Source organism: Paroedura picta, chromosome 7 (genome assembly GCF_049243985.1).
Source record: "Paroedura picta isolate Pp20150507F chromosome 7, Ppicta_v3.0, whole genome shotgun sequence".
Taxonomy (NCBI): domain Eukaryota; kingdom Metazoa; phylum Chordata; class Lepidosauria; order Squamata; family Gekkonidae; genus Paroedura; species Paroedura picta.
Window position 1 is genome coordinate 122082423 of NC_135375.1, and position 14774 is coordinate 122097196.

The following is a 14774-nucleotide window of genomic DNA, read 5'->3' on the forward strand; positions in this document are numbered from 1 at the left end:
GCTTTATCAGTGCCGTGGCGAGCTCAAGGCCTCCCAGCTGGCTGCATGGGGAGGACGAGCAGGGAATCAAACCTGGCTAAACAGTTTAGAGGCTCCCCCTCTTAACCACTACCCCAAGATGGCTCTCCACCAGATATTCGGAGATGTCTACATCTACATCATAAAAAAAAACTTTTTTCATATAGAAATCATCTTCAAGATGATAATTAGTTGTTTCTCCCTCCTGTAAAACTTTTAACAAGACTGTTTCACCTGCCATGAGACTTCTCACACCCTCTGGGTGCATGTGCCTCTGCCCAGGGATTTCTTGAGCGCAACTTGGACATCCTTGTTCCTCAGGCTGTAAACGACAGGGTTCAGCAAGGGAGTAAACAGTGTGTACGTGACGGAGATCAAGGTGTCCTCATCCAAAGTGTACCTGGATTGGGGCCTCAGGTAAATAATGGAAGCGCATCCAAAGTGCACAACCACCACAATGAGATGGGAGGCACATGTGGAAAAGGCCTTGCGCTTGCCCTCGGCTGTGGGGATTTTCAGGATTGTGTTTAAGATTAAAAGATAGGACAGGAGGATCAGAAAGAACAAGAACAATACCATTAAAATACAAATAAGAAAAATGACAATTTCTCCAATGTAATTTCGGGCGCAGGCCAGCTGAAGCAAAGGTGCTATATCACAAAAGAAGTGATGGATTTTATTCGGCCCACAGAAGGGCAAGGCAAAAACGAAATATGTTTCCATTATAGAAAACAGGAAACCCATTGTTACTAAAAAGACCACCAGTTTAGTGCAAAATCTTTGATTCATCAGAACCGGATAATGTAGAGGTTTACAGATGCACACGTACCGGTCGTACCCCATAGCTGTGAGGAGCAGGCAGTTTAAGTTGGCAAAGGCCAGGAATAGATACATCTGTGTAGCACAACCGGCGAATGAAATAGTTGCTGTTTCTTTAAGAAGATTTACAAGCATATTGGGGATGATGGTGAGCGTGTAGCAGGTCTCTGAACTGGAGAGCATCGCGAGGAAGAAGTACATGGGGATGTGGAGGCTGGAGTCACGCCTTATTGTTGTAACAATGATGATATTTCCAGCCAAAATCGCCAAGTACATGATGGAAAACACCACAAAAAGTGGAGTCTGCAGGCCAAGGAAATTGGAAAATCCCATCAGAATGAATTCCATTGTCACGCTTTGATTTTCTCGTTTCATTCTTGGAGCATCTGGAAAGAAACCATTCCATGCTTACAAACCATTTCATGCTTTCAAATTAGAAATACTTTATACCAGCGATACTCAGTGGCTTGGGAGCCACGTGGGACCTTTGGCTCTTTGGAGTACCACTCCCTAACGTGGCACCAGCCTCATGTTTCCGGGAAGTGACCCAGTCCTTTGTCCGGCTAGGCTTCTACTTCCCCTTCTGGGAAGGGCGGAATATAAACACTGCTATTGTTCTTGTTAAGGTAGATAGATGTGTTGTTCAAATTGTTTTATTGTATGCTGGTTTTATGGTTGTGGGCTGCTGTAAGCCAGCTGTACTGGGAGTGGTGGGATAGAAATACAATTAATTAATTACACTGACAAGTAGAGTGGTTTCCAAACTGAAACTTCAAGGAAGGAATGAGCTGGGAGTATTTTCGGGGTACAGGCCTCGTGCCCAGGATCGAAATAAAGTTGGCTGTAATAATGAATTCCTCTCCATGGGCTTAGAAGACCCCTTTGTTTATATCAGCCTTTCCCAACTTTTTTACTGTTGAGAAAGTCCTGAAATATTCTTCAGGCTTTGAGAAACCTCAGAAGTGGTGCAATCCTGCAGAACATAGATATGTACACTCCCCTTCCCACCCTCTCCAGGCCCATCATTGGCCATTTTGGAAGGGGGGTGGTGTCAAGAGCAGACAGAACTCACAAACAAACTTCTATAGAAAGACAGCTTTAATTGGAAGTAGATCTGAACACTTTAACATTCAAAGTCAAGACTGTTCGATATCAGAAGAGCAAGCAGTTATCAATACAATTCTCCCGCCAAAACCCAAGCGTTCCCAAGGGGAGGGGGTCACCCTCTCAACCAGGTGCCATCCCAGGCTTCCTGCCAAGGTGCCAAAGTTAGCACGGCCTTGGTCAGGCCGGTGCCCCAGGCTAGCAGATAAGATGTTTACAGGAACGCAGGCAACAATGTATCACAGCAGGGAGACTATGCAGTGTGAAAACGAAGAGATCAAAAGGAGGGGGGAATCAAAGGAAAACTACAAGCGTAAGCATTCTGGTTACATGGGAAAGTTAGCAAGGACAAAATATACCAAGATGGAGTCTCTTAGGTTCACTGAAATCAAACATGGCAGAGAGCAGGGACTGATCCTGACAGGTGGGTGGGTTGACATGACCATATATGGTTATAACAACTGATAAATGTTTAACAAATGTAAAAAAATATATATAAAGCATTAGTTAGCTCGCACCCATTTAGGAAACCCTTCAAGGCCCATCGAGAAACTCTGGTTGAGAAAGCCTGATTCATATCATGGAATTATTTGTGTACATCAAAATCCTCCAGGAGTCAAGTTGCATGAGATGTCTCCCCACAGACAGTGGGGAACTTTCCCAACCAATCTCTATCAGAATTTTCCCAACCAATCTCTATCAGCATATTTACCCGTAGCCAATTAACCAAAGAGTCAGACGCTGGTTCAGAGTTGCTCCCACCTGAACAGGGAATTGGCATGAAGAAAGGTGGAGCCCGTTGTCATCAATGTATTGTCATCAAAATCATGGATGATTTCTCCAAAGGGCTTTAAATGGAGACTGAATAAGTGGCAGTTCCCATATTTTAAACAACTTATCTCCAACAGCAACTTTCTGAGTTCTATCTATAAGGAAGAAGGAGAGCTGTTCTTTCGTACCCCACATTTGACTGCCTGAAGAAGTCTGAAAGATTCTCACAACCACCCACTCTTCCTCTCCCCACCCTGTGAAATAGTGGGGCTGAGAGAGCTCTGAGAGAACTGTGACTGGCCCAAGGTCACCCAGCTGGCTGCACGGGGAGGAGTGGGGAATCAAACCCAGTTATGCAGGATAGAGGCTGCCACTCTTAACCTGGACACCAAGCTGGGTCGCCATGACTGAATGCCTGAATCCAATCTAAAGCGCACCCTTCAGCCCCTACTTCTGACTCCAAACTTTCCCACAGGATGGCATCATTCACCTCACAAAGGTGGTCGAGAAGTGTAGTAAAAGCAGCAGAGAAGCTTGCATTTTGTCTGCATTTAGACAGAGATCATCTAGTCCAGGGGTAGTCAAACTGCGGCCCTCCAGATGTCCATGGACTACAATTCCCAGGAGCCCCCTGCCAGCATTCGCTGGCAGGGGGCTCCTGGGAATTGTAGTCCATGGACATCTGGAGGGCCGCAGTTTGACTACCCCTGATCTAGTAGGACAACCAGGCCATCTTATCCCCATAGACAGGCCTGCACATACATACATCTATCTATCTATCTATCTATCTATCTATCTATCTATCTATCTATCTATCTATCTATCTATCTATCTATCTATCTATCTATCTATCTATCTATCTATCTATCTATCTATCTATCTATCTATCTATCTATCTATCTATCAGATTTATTCCTCGCCTCTCCCCAGAGGCCCAAGGCTAGTTACAGACATATAAAACCCCAACAAAAACATACAATAAAACACATACAACATGTCACACATAAATCCCCAGAGCAGGATGTGGTAAAAACTCAGTTTATATCTACTCTGCCCCTTGGTAGCCCACTATCGAGGGGGAGGGAGACAGAGGGTGCCGGATGGACTTCGCTACTGCCGCTGTAAGGGGGGGGGCCAGATCTTCCATGCGCCCCGGCCTCACCCCCCCCCCCCCGACCTGGTGGAAGAGCTCCGTTTTGCAGGCAGGAAATGGAATTAAAGGGCAGGAAAGAAGATTTATCGAAGAAGGCCTGAAGCTACTCTGCAACCGCTTTTCTTATCATTCTGCCTGGGCAGTCATAGACCCCGCAAGTCTTCTCTAGCTGGCTGTTTTAGGCCATAAAGAAAGAGGCCCCGGGATCATGACAGAGATTCTTTGGCAATTTAGATACTTGGGATGTTGCTTGGGGCTCTGCCCAGGAGCTCTGGGTTTGCAGAAATCGCAAGGAAATTATATGCAAAACCCAATGAGATTTTAAGAAGCAGCGATCAAGCTTACAGAAACAATAGGCTAGGCTCTGTCTGCTGGGTCTTGAATACACATCTGCTAAAACTAAGCATCTTATACCTTAACTAGGGGCCAAGCCCCTTGCATTCAGGAATACAGCGGGAGCTATATTGGTGGTGGGTGGGGTGGAAGAACTCTGCCCAAAGCCGTCTGAGTCGACATTCTGATCAATCTATCGATTTATGGATTGCTTCTTCTTCCTGTAGCATTCCTCCCAAATCCTTTCACAGACCCGCAACTTGAGATCCGACTGCACTGATGGTGCCTGGAACAAAACTGGAACTCTTTTCATTCCAAGAAGGTGTTCTGCCCCTGAGCTTTGAACTTCAGTCTACAAAAGGGACAGAGAGCCTTTTTGCTTCATAGAAGGCCCTACAGAAATTGACACTACATTCATTAATCAAGAAGGAACATATAAAACAGAATACTTACGGGGAGACAAACTGTAGGATGCCATTCCAGTGGACAGCTAATTTACCCAACATCTTTCTTTTTATATGGTTTCTGTACAGCAAGAAGGCTTGTAAACATGTCTCTAAGTCCCGTAGGATGCTGTCTCTTTGGTATTTCTTTGAAATTGAGAGCTGAGAAAGTAGAAGTAACAAGTTCCTCGAGGAAATCAGGAAAATGTTTGGGAAGTTTCCCCTCCAGGATCATGTTAACTGATTTAGCCTGGAGCAGACCAACCTCCCCTTTGATTTGTCAGAATTTGCTCAGGGCCCCTGGCCCCAGAGAGGTAAGACTGGCCTGGTGGAACACTCTAGTCTAATGAGACCAGAGTCCTGCGGGATCTTAAGGCAGGGCTGTCCCACCAGGCCTATGGCTGAGGCCTAGAAATAACATCAGATTATGCTAGCCTCCCATAGACTCCCCAAGGACATTTTAGTCGAGTTGGTAGAACTCCCTGTAAGGAAGAGCCTGGAGGCGTATTGGTGGATCGTCAAATATAAATACAGTTTAAAATTCAAAAATGTTATAATTTAATTTATGTTTAATTTATCTGTATTTTGATATTATATCGAATCCTCTTGTGATCTACCCTAAGCCACCTGGGAAGGGCAGAATGCAAGTGTCAAATTAAACAACTGGAGAAAAAAGGAAGCTGCAAACTGCATACACAGCATTCGAAGTAAAGATCTACAGACTTGGCTTCAGTGAAAGCTGAAAGTAAGCTGTGCATGCCTAATAGGCCCTAGAGACATTTAAATTCAGGCTCAGGCCTGGATGAGGGACAGAAATAGCTTTGGTCACCTTGATGGATGATCTTTGCCAGGACTGTTTCTGCACTAGTGATATTGCATTTTTAAATGGTTGACTTTTTCATCTGTTTCCACAATAAAATTTGCTTAATTTGGGAACGGCCCCTTCCTAATCACATTTTTGAAAGGGGGAAGAGAGCCAAGCATGGTGGGAGGCCGCCTCTGTCAGACTCAGTGCAGAAAGCATGTTTCGAATTTCAGTCTGGGAAATGAGCAGAGGAAAGCCCAAGTGTGGAAAGACAGAAACTCTGTTTAACAGAGTTAAAATTAACGTAATGTTCACAAATATTTTCCTATATAAACCCAGGTTGCCTTCAGCCATGTGGTGAAGACCCCTGTGCTTTGAGGGCAGCTGCAGAGTCTGCAGAGCCTAGCCCTTTGTAACCTTTTGAACTTGAAATAATTTTTTTGAGTTTTTTAGAAGTCCCAGTGATGGGACTTCTATCCACACACGCCTGCCACACCCCCAGAACTAGACGTATTACTAGACGTCTTTTGCAGAAGGAAGCTAAATGGATCTTTAAATTAAAAACCTTACAACCTGAGGGACTAAATCATTTGTTGGAACTAACAAGTTTTTTTTAATAATTGACTTTTGTTTATAACAAGTGTTAAATGGAGTAAACTCCTTTAGAACAGCGGTCCGCAAGCTTTCGTTTGCGCCGCCGCCATGCCGGCCCTTCCCCCTCCCGGCCCTTCCGGGCCGCCAGCAAATCAGCCACTAAAGTGGCCAGTTAGCTTGCGGCTCGGCAAACTTCTCTTCCCTCCACTCCCGAAACAAGAAGCTTGCCGGGCTGCGAGCTAATCGGCCGCTTTGGCGGCCGATTTGCTCGCGGCCTGGTGAGCTTCTCGCTTCGGGGGGCCCGCGGGTTGGGGCCCACTGCTTTAGAAGACTTGGAGAGGAATCTGTATCAGAACAGGTGCAGTTTATTAAACAATATACCCATGAGTCATAGTGAAATGTATGTTTTATAAATATAGTGGTTGTCTAGAGGCTTTGGGGTCACTTATAGGATTCCCTAGAGGCTGCCTACCTTGGTGGACCTTTGATATTAGTAGACCCAAGATTTATGTCTTAGAATATAAGGTATGGATATTTGGTATATGTTCTTTAACAATTTGCTTTTTTGCCTTTAATTCTTTTTAAATAAAATGTATATATCTGTTTCCATATATAGGTTTCCTGCTGAAGACCAACTTATTTATTTATTTATTTATTCATTCATTCATTCATTTTTTATATTCATATTTATATATCGCCCTCCCCGGAGGCTCAGGGCAGTTTACATTGAACTTATGAACCATACGTAAAACAATCTGCATTAATAACCATACAATAATATTAATAACAGTATAACAATTTTTAGTTATATAAAATATACATATATATCCTTTATGTTATATAAGGTCTGCATGAGTCCTGTCAGTCCAACCTGGTTTCCTTTTTTGACCAAGTAACGGGTTTGCTGGATTGTGGAAATTCGGTAGATGTCATTTACTTGGATTCTAGTAAAGCTTTGACAAGGTTCCCCATAATGTTCTGATGGATAAGTTGAAGGACTGCAATCTGGATTTTCAGATAGTTAAGTGAATAGGGAACTGGTTAGAGAACCGCACTCAAAGAGTTGTTGTCAATGGTGTTTCATCAGACTGGAGAGTGGTGAGTAGCGGGGTACCTCAGGGCTCGGTGCTCGGCCCGGTACTTTTTAACGTATTTATTAATGATCTAGATGAGGGGGTGGAGGGACTACTCATCAAGTTTGCAGATGACACCAAATTGGGAGGACTGGCAAATACTCCAGAACAGCGGTCCGCAAGCTTCCGCTTGCCGCGGACCGCTGTGGAGTTGTGGGCGGAGAGGGCGGCCCCTGTGAGTCGGGTAGCTTCACCAGACATCAGCCTACTGGAGGGGATACGCCAGGGCGGTGGCCCACTTGACTGGCCCCAAGGCACCTACGGGCGAGGAGACCGTCTCAAGCACGGTGGATGACAGTGCAGAGGGTCAGAGTTCTGCTTCAGCGGACACTGAGCAGTTGTCTGGGCCATCACGCAGGAAGAGGCGAAGGAGGTCAAGCCACAAGAAACATTGCAGGGCACGGTGCTCCCGTTCCTCTGCTGAGTCATCCACCAGTGAGGAGGGGGAAGGGGTGCATCAGGACGGCCGCTATTGGCTTGAGGGGGCTTTTGTCCCAAGTCTGCCTGCCTGGCTGCACAAACGGCGGGCTGAGGCCAAGCGGCTTCTGGCTGCTGATACCTTGGCTGGGTTTCCCACGGACCCACCAGACCAGTATGGGGATGCTGATGCTCCTCTCGGCATACACCTGCCCCGCAGGTTACGGGTCAGGGCCCTGGATGGGTATTTTGTTGACATGCTAGCGGTGGTCTGGTTGGGTCCCAAGGGAGGGGACATGGGGAGGCGTAAGGATAAGCGTAAAAAGGATGTCCCCAGATGTGAACGCACCTTTCAGAACTGATAGAGGGGCTACGTAGGATAGTTGGTGCTTATTGCTGCTGCGTACTCTGCAAGGGGATGGCATTTAGTGCGCCACTTATCACATGTTCTGGAGGCCAGGGAGTTTGCTGGGGAGGAGGCAGCCCTGGATTATGATCAAGATTTCAGGGAACTGGCCTCCCATAACCTCCTGGCTAGATGGGACATTAGGAACAGGGATTCATGCTTGGTAAAAGTCGGGCCTAATGTGCACCAGGCACGGGAGAAGGAGTGCAGGCTGATGCCACTGCGGCGCCAGTTGGCCTTCCCATGCTGGGATTTCAATCGCAAGACCTGTAGGCGGCCTCTGTGCTGGTACAGCCATGTATGTGAGCTCTGTGGGGGCGGGCACGATGGCCAAACGTGCACTAAACCCAGTGGATCACAGCAGCCCTTTCGTAGGGCCAGGCCCACCATGCAGAAGGATGGGGGTCCGGGTACAGGATGAGCTTTTGCAACGGCCTAACGCACTTGCTTGCACGGCTGGTGCCCAGTGGGGTCTTGCTCCCACTCCAGTAAAGGTAAGTGACCTCCGCCTGTGGCTGGACAGGTACCCTGACAGGGTGGCTGTCACCTATGCTGGAAGGGAAGGGAGCATGTGAAGGGTGGGCGCTACTCAAACAAGAGCTATTGCATGCTCAATCAATGACTATCCCAGAAAGATGAAAACACTGCAGGAGCTCTAAGAAGCCTATTTGGATGAACAGAGAACTTCAAGAGGAACTAAGAAAGAAAAGGAAAATGTTCAGGAAATGGAGGGAAGGACAGGGCTCTAAAGAAGAGTATCTACAGGTTACTAGGCACTGTAGATCAATAATCAGAAAGGCCAAAGCTGAGAGTGAGCTAAGATTGGCCAGGGAAGCCCATTGTAACAAGAAAAGATTTTTCAGTAATGTGAGGAGCAAACGTAAAGTAAAGGAGGCAATAGGCCCACTGTTGGGTGTGGATGGACAAACTCTAACGGAGGATGCAGAAAAAGCAGACAGGCTTAGTGCCTATTTTACATCTGTTTTTTCCCACAGGTCAAAGTGTTTAGGCACATCTAGAGATGGCCGTAGCCAAAGGATAGTGTCTGAGTGGCAGGTTAACATGGATAGAGAGGTTGTCGAGAGGCATTTAGCTGCACTGGACGAGTTCAAATCCCCTGGTCCGGATGAAATGCACCCGAGAGTGCTCAAAGAACTTTCCAGAGAACTTGCACAGCCCTTGTCCATCATCTTCGGAACCTCTTTAAGGACTGGAGATGTCCCAGAGGACTGGAAGAGAGCAAACGTTATTCCGATCTTCAAAAAAGGGAGGAAGGATGACCCGGGAAACTACAGACCAGTGAGTCTGACCTCTGTTGTGGGGGAGATAATGGAGCAGATATTAAAGGGAGCAATCTGCAAACATCTGGAGGACAATTTGGTGATCCAAGGAAGTTAGCATGGATTTGTCTCCAACAGGTCCTGCCAGACCAACCTGGTTTCCTTTTTTGACCAAGTAACAGGTTTGCTGGATCGGGGAAATTCAGTTGATGAATTCACCCGCTGCACAAGGCCAGTCTTACTTGGATTTTAGTAAAGCTTTTGACAAGGTTCCCCATGATGTTCTGATGGATAAATTGAAGGACTGCAATCTGGATTTTCAGATAGTTAAGTGGATAGGGAATTGGTTAGAGAACCGCACTCAAAGAGTTGTTGTCAATGGTGTTTCATCAGACTGGAGAGAGGTGAGTAGCGGGGTACCTCAGGGTTCGGTGCTCGGCCCGGTACTTTTTAACATATTTATTAATGATCTAGATAAGGGGGTGGAGGGACTACTCCTCAAGTTTGCAGATGACACCAAATTGGGAGGACTGGCAAATACTCCGGAACATAGAGACAGAGTTCAATGAGAACTGAACACAATGGAAAAATGGGCAAATGAGAACAAGATGCAATTTAATAAAGATAAATGTAAAGTTCTGCATCTGGGTCAGAAAAATGAAAAGCATGCCTACTGGATGGGGGATATACTTCTAGGTAACACTGTGTGTGAACGCGACCTTGGGGTACTTGTGGATTGTAAACTAAACATGAGCAGGCAGTGTGATACAGTGGTAAAAAAGACAAATGCCATTTTGGGCTGTATCAACAGGGGCATCACATCAAAATCACAAGATGTCATAGTCCCATTGTATACGGCACTGGTCAGACCACACCTGGAGTACTGTGTGCAGTTCTGGAGGCCTCACTTCAAGAAGGACGTAGATAAAATTGAAAGGGTACAGAGGAGAGCGACGAAGATGATCTGGGGCCAAGGGACCAAGCCCTATGAAGATAGGTTGAGGGACTTGGGAATGTTCAGCCTGGACAAAAGGACGTTGAGAGGGGACATGATAGCCCTCTTTAAGTATTTGAAAGGTTGTCACTTGGAGGAGGGCAGGATGCTGTTTCTGTTGGCTGCAGAGGAGAGGACACGCAGTAATGGGTTTAAACCTCAAATACAACGATATAGGCTAGATATCAGGAAAAAAAATTCACAGTCAGAGTAGTTCAGCAGTGGAATAGGCTGCCTAAGGAGGTGGTGAGCTCCCCCTCACTGCCAGTCTTCAAGCAAAGGTTGGATACACAGTTTTCTTGGATGCTTTAGGATGCTTAGGGCTGATCCTACGTTGAGCAGGGGGTTGGACTAGATGGCCTGTATGGCCCCTTCCAACTCTATGATTCTATGATTCTATGATTCTATTTGTTGAAAGGTTTCACGGAGGGCTTCTGTATTCCCTATACTGGGGAGCGGGTGGCCACAGATTGTGGGAATTTGCGCTCGGCTTGGAAGTTACCACAGGTTTTGGAGGACAAGATCCGGAAGGAATGCCAGGCATTTGATGCCCCTCCCATGGTTAATCTCAGGGTTTCCTCATTGGGAGTGGTTCCCAAAAAGGCCCCTGGCCGGTTCAGGATGATCCATCATTTATCCTATCCTGCAAGGGACTCAGTGAATGCTCACATACCACAGGAGCTGTGCAAAGTGAGGTATACGTCTTTTGACCAAGCGGTGTCCATGGTGTGCTCCTGTGGGCTAGGGGCATTGATGGCAAAATGTGACATACAGTCGGCATTTCGCCTCTTGCTGGTGCACCCAGCGGACTTCTGCTTGTTGGGCTTTAAATTTCACGAACAATGGTATTTTGACAAGACCATGCCCATGGGCTGTGCGGTAGTCTGTGCGGCCTTTGAAAAATTTAGCTCCTTTTTGGAGTGGGCAGTTAGGGAGCTGGGCCGCTTTCAGGAAGTCACTCATTTTTTCGATGACTTCCTGTTTGCAGGCCTGGCTGGGTCGCCGGCTTGTGCCTTCGAGCATTCCAGCACTGGCTGGGCACCTGAGGGTGCCTCTGGCGCCTGACAAGACCGAAGGCCTGGCATCATGCCTCTCATTCTTGGGGGTAGAATTGGACACCGTGGCTGGCACATCACGCTTGCCTGAGGGGGAGTTGGCAACTCTCAGGGCACTTATCACAGCCACGTTGTGCAAGTGGAAGTGCACGCTGAGGGAGTTCCAAGTTCTCTTGGGACACCTTAATTTTGTGTGCAGGGTCGTGGCCCCCAGCAGGGCTTTTTGTGCTCAGCTGGCACGCCTGACATTGGGGGCTACGGCTCCCCATCACCACATCTGGATTTCCAGACAGGTAAAAGAGGATCTCCAGGTGTGGTGGGTGTTTTTGCTCAGCTACAACAGGGTGTCCATTTGGTTGCACTCCACGGAGCTTCAGGATGCCTTGCAGGTGCATTCTGACACAGCCGGCAGCACAGGCTTCGGTATATATTTCAGGGACAGATGGGGCGTGGCCAGCACATTGGGGCGAACGTATTCGGAGGGATTTGACATTTTTGGAGCTCTTCCCCATCCTGGTGGCTGTCTCGATTTGGTGGGCGGAGTTTGCCAATTGCAGAGTGGTTTTTTGGTGTGACAACCAAGCGGTTGTTCACGTCATAAACTCACAGTCATCACGATCCGAACGGGTCATGTGGCTGGTGCGCGATTTGGTGCTGACGTGTCTGTAGGCCAACATCGCGTTCCGGGCTAAGCATGTTCCTGGCTTGGATAATACATTAGCAGATTCCCTTTCTCGCCTGCAGATCGACAAATTTTACCAACTCGCGCCAGGGGCATGCCAGGATCTGGAAGAATTTCCGAAGGAGCTCTGGGCTCTTCGACGGGAGTGATCATGAGAGGTGTCCTGAGCTCCTTGGCCTCACCCAGACACAGGGCTTATACAGGAGCAGCCAAGGCATTCATGAACTTCGCTGCACAAGGCAGATATTCGCTTGCTTGGCCGATGCAGGAGCACATTCTGTTGTACTACTTGGTACATGTAAAGGGAAGGGGCATGGCACCGGGCACCATATGGGTTAACCTCGCCGGCTTGACATTTTTCAGCAGGGTGTTAGGTTCTTGGGACCCCAGTTCTTCTTTCCTGGCATGGAAGGCGGTGGAAGGCTGGTAGCGGGACACACCGTTCCGGCGGGACCACCGTCGTCCTGTCACCGTAACACTGCTGGCCCAGTTGCTCCACCTCTTGCACAGAGTCTGCCTCAGTCGCTATGAGATGAGGCTGTTCGCCGCAGCTTTCACTCTGGCATTTTTGGGGGCATTTCGCAGCAGTGAATTTTTAACACCCTCCAAGCGCGTTTCTGGCCCCTTCTCACTCACAGTGGAGAACATGGTTGATCATGGGGACCACCTGAAGATCACCGTGCAGCGATCCAAGACGGACGAGAGGGGACGGGGAGTTTCTATTCGTCTGTGCGCCCAAGACAAGCACCCTTGTCTGTTTACAGTCTGCGGCGTTACCTTGCATCCTGCCCTGGGGTGCCAGGCAATTTATTTATCCACGCTGATGGGTCCTGTTTATCCAGGTTTCAATTTGTGGCAGCACTTCAGGCATACCTCGGGCAGTTGGGGCTCCCATCACAGTGTTATGGAGTTCATTCATTCCGGATAGGGGCTGCCACACAGGCCCACATGCAAGAGGCTTCCTCCGAGCAGATAATGTCCATTGGCTGTTGGCGTTCGGCGGCATATAAAGGGTATGTGCGGTTGGGGGAAGGGATTAATCTCTGATGTATTGCAGGACTGACAGCCGCTGTCTCGATCTGGATTATGGGGCACAGCTATGTCTACTGGGCCGGACACTACGCGGAGAGGTCTGCATGGGGGCCCAACCTTGGACTTGGTGCTGACGTCCAGATCGATTGGATCGGGAACAGGGGAATGCAGTGGTCGGAGTTTCTGGATGCGGTCCACAGGGCGCTGGTCTGCTACAGCCGTCGGGTGCGTTGCTGATCCATCTTGGGGGCAATGATTTGGTCCAGGTTCAACGCGTGCATCTCATGAAGGCCATGGTGTTGACCTTGCTGCAGCAGCGGTTGCCAAACACACTGTTGCTTTGGTCGAACATTGTCGAACGCAGGGTTTGGAGGGGGGGAGACTCAGTCAGGAAACTTAACCGTTCGGCAAGGAAACTCAATGGGGTTATGGCTAAGTGGGCAACTGCTCAGGGGGCATGAGTTGAACACCACTATGGTATTGATAAGGACATAGAGGCTCATTACCAGTTGGACGGCACTCATCTTTTGGATTGGGGCTTGGAAGTTTGGCTTCAGGGCATCAGGGCCACGTTATCTGATTGGTTAGGAGGTGTTGGCGGAAACCGAACCGGACGGTCCTGTTCTGGTGGTGGATTGGGTCAAGGAGAGGAGCCAAAATTGGTGGAAGGAGTCGGGTCACAAGAACCAGACTCAAAGGTATAGGGACCTCCAGGAGGTGGCTAAGCAGTAAGGTAGGCCGGACTCGGATGGGAATGGCATGGAGCCAGATGGTTCGGGGTGGGCCTAAGAAGGTGAACGCCTTCAACAGCACCCGGGTGGAACATCCCCCTGGGGAATAAGATGGCCATCACAAAAAGCAGGAGATGCATGAGGCAATGCAGCCTCCTGAGCTGATGGGTAAAGGCAGAGTGGTCGGCTGACCATGAGTAATATGACTTCTTGTTAGGCCAACATCCTCATGTTTTGGTTAAACAAAGTTGTGGCCAGTTTTGAAGCCATATCTGTGTCGGCGTCATTCTTGAGCCAAAATGCCAAACCTGCAAGTCAACACAGCAGCCAGATACTTTAGCTAACAAAAGTCTACCAGGTAACCCTCTACTTGGAAATCATATGAACATAAGAACCCAAGAAGAGACCTGCAGGATTAGACCACTAGTCCATCTAGATGCAGGGGCAGTCAAACTGCGGCCCTCTAGATGTCCATGGACTACAATTCCCAAAAGCCCCTGTCAGCAAATGCTGGCAGGGGCTCATGGGAACTGTAGTCCATGGACATCTGGAGGGCCGCTGTTTGACTACCCCTGAAGAGCAGCATCCTGTCTCACACAGTAGCCAACCAATTCCCCTGGACTGTCAACAGGGCATAGAAATGCCTGCCATTTCTGAATAACATCTTTTATGGGAACCTCTAATCTGGAGAACTGGGTTTGTTCTCCCACTCTTCCTCCAGCTGGAGTCAGCTGGGTGATCCTGGGCCAGTGCCAGTTCTTGCAGAACTCTCACAGCCTCACCTCCCTCACAGGGTGTCTGTTGTGGGGAGAGGAAGGGAAGGTGAGTGCAAGTTGCCTTCAGGCTGTTAAAAACAAAACTCTTCTTCTTCAGAGATCATTTCATCAGAGTTTTGCCTCACAAAAGCTTATAGAATAAAATATGTTGGTTTTTAAGCTTCCACTGGACTCATATTGTGTTCTACTACTGCAGGTTAACATCGATCCCCGCATGAAATCCATCCT

At 48.1% G+C, this 14774-nt stretch overlaps 1 protein-coding gene across 1 annotated transcript; it reads right to left on the minus strand.

Moving 5' to 3' along the window:
* Nucleotides 1-267: 267 nt before the first annotated feature.
* LOC143841906 (olfactory receptor 10R2-like) lies at nucleotides 268-4942 on the minus strand. The gene is made up of 2 exons (XM_077346465.1): nucleotides 4652-4942; nucleotides 268-1223 (listed from the first exon to the last, which is right to left on the minus strand). Exons 1-2 carry the CDS (start codon nucleotides 4674-4676, stop codon nucleotides 268-270), a joined length of 981 nt encoding a protein of 326 aa, XP_077202580.1. The 5' UTR covers nucleotides 4677-4942.
* Between the last annotated feature and the right edge of the window lie 9832 nt (nucleotides 4943-14774).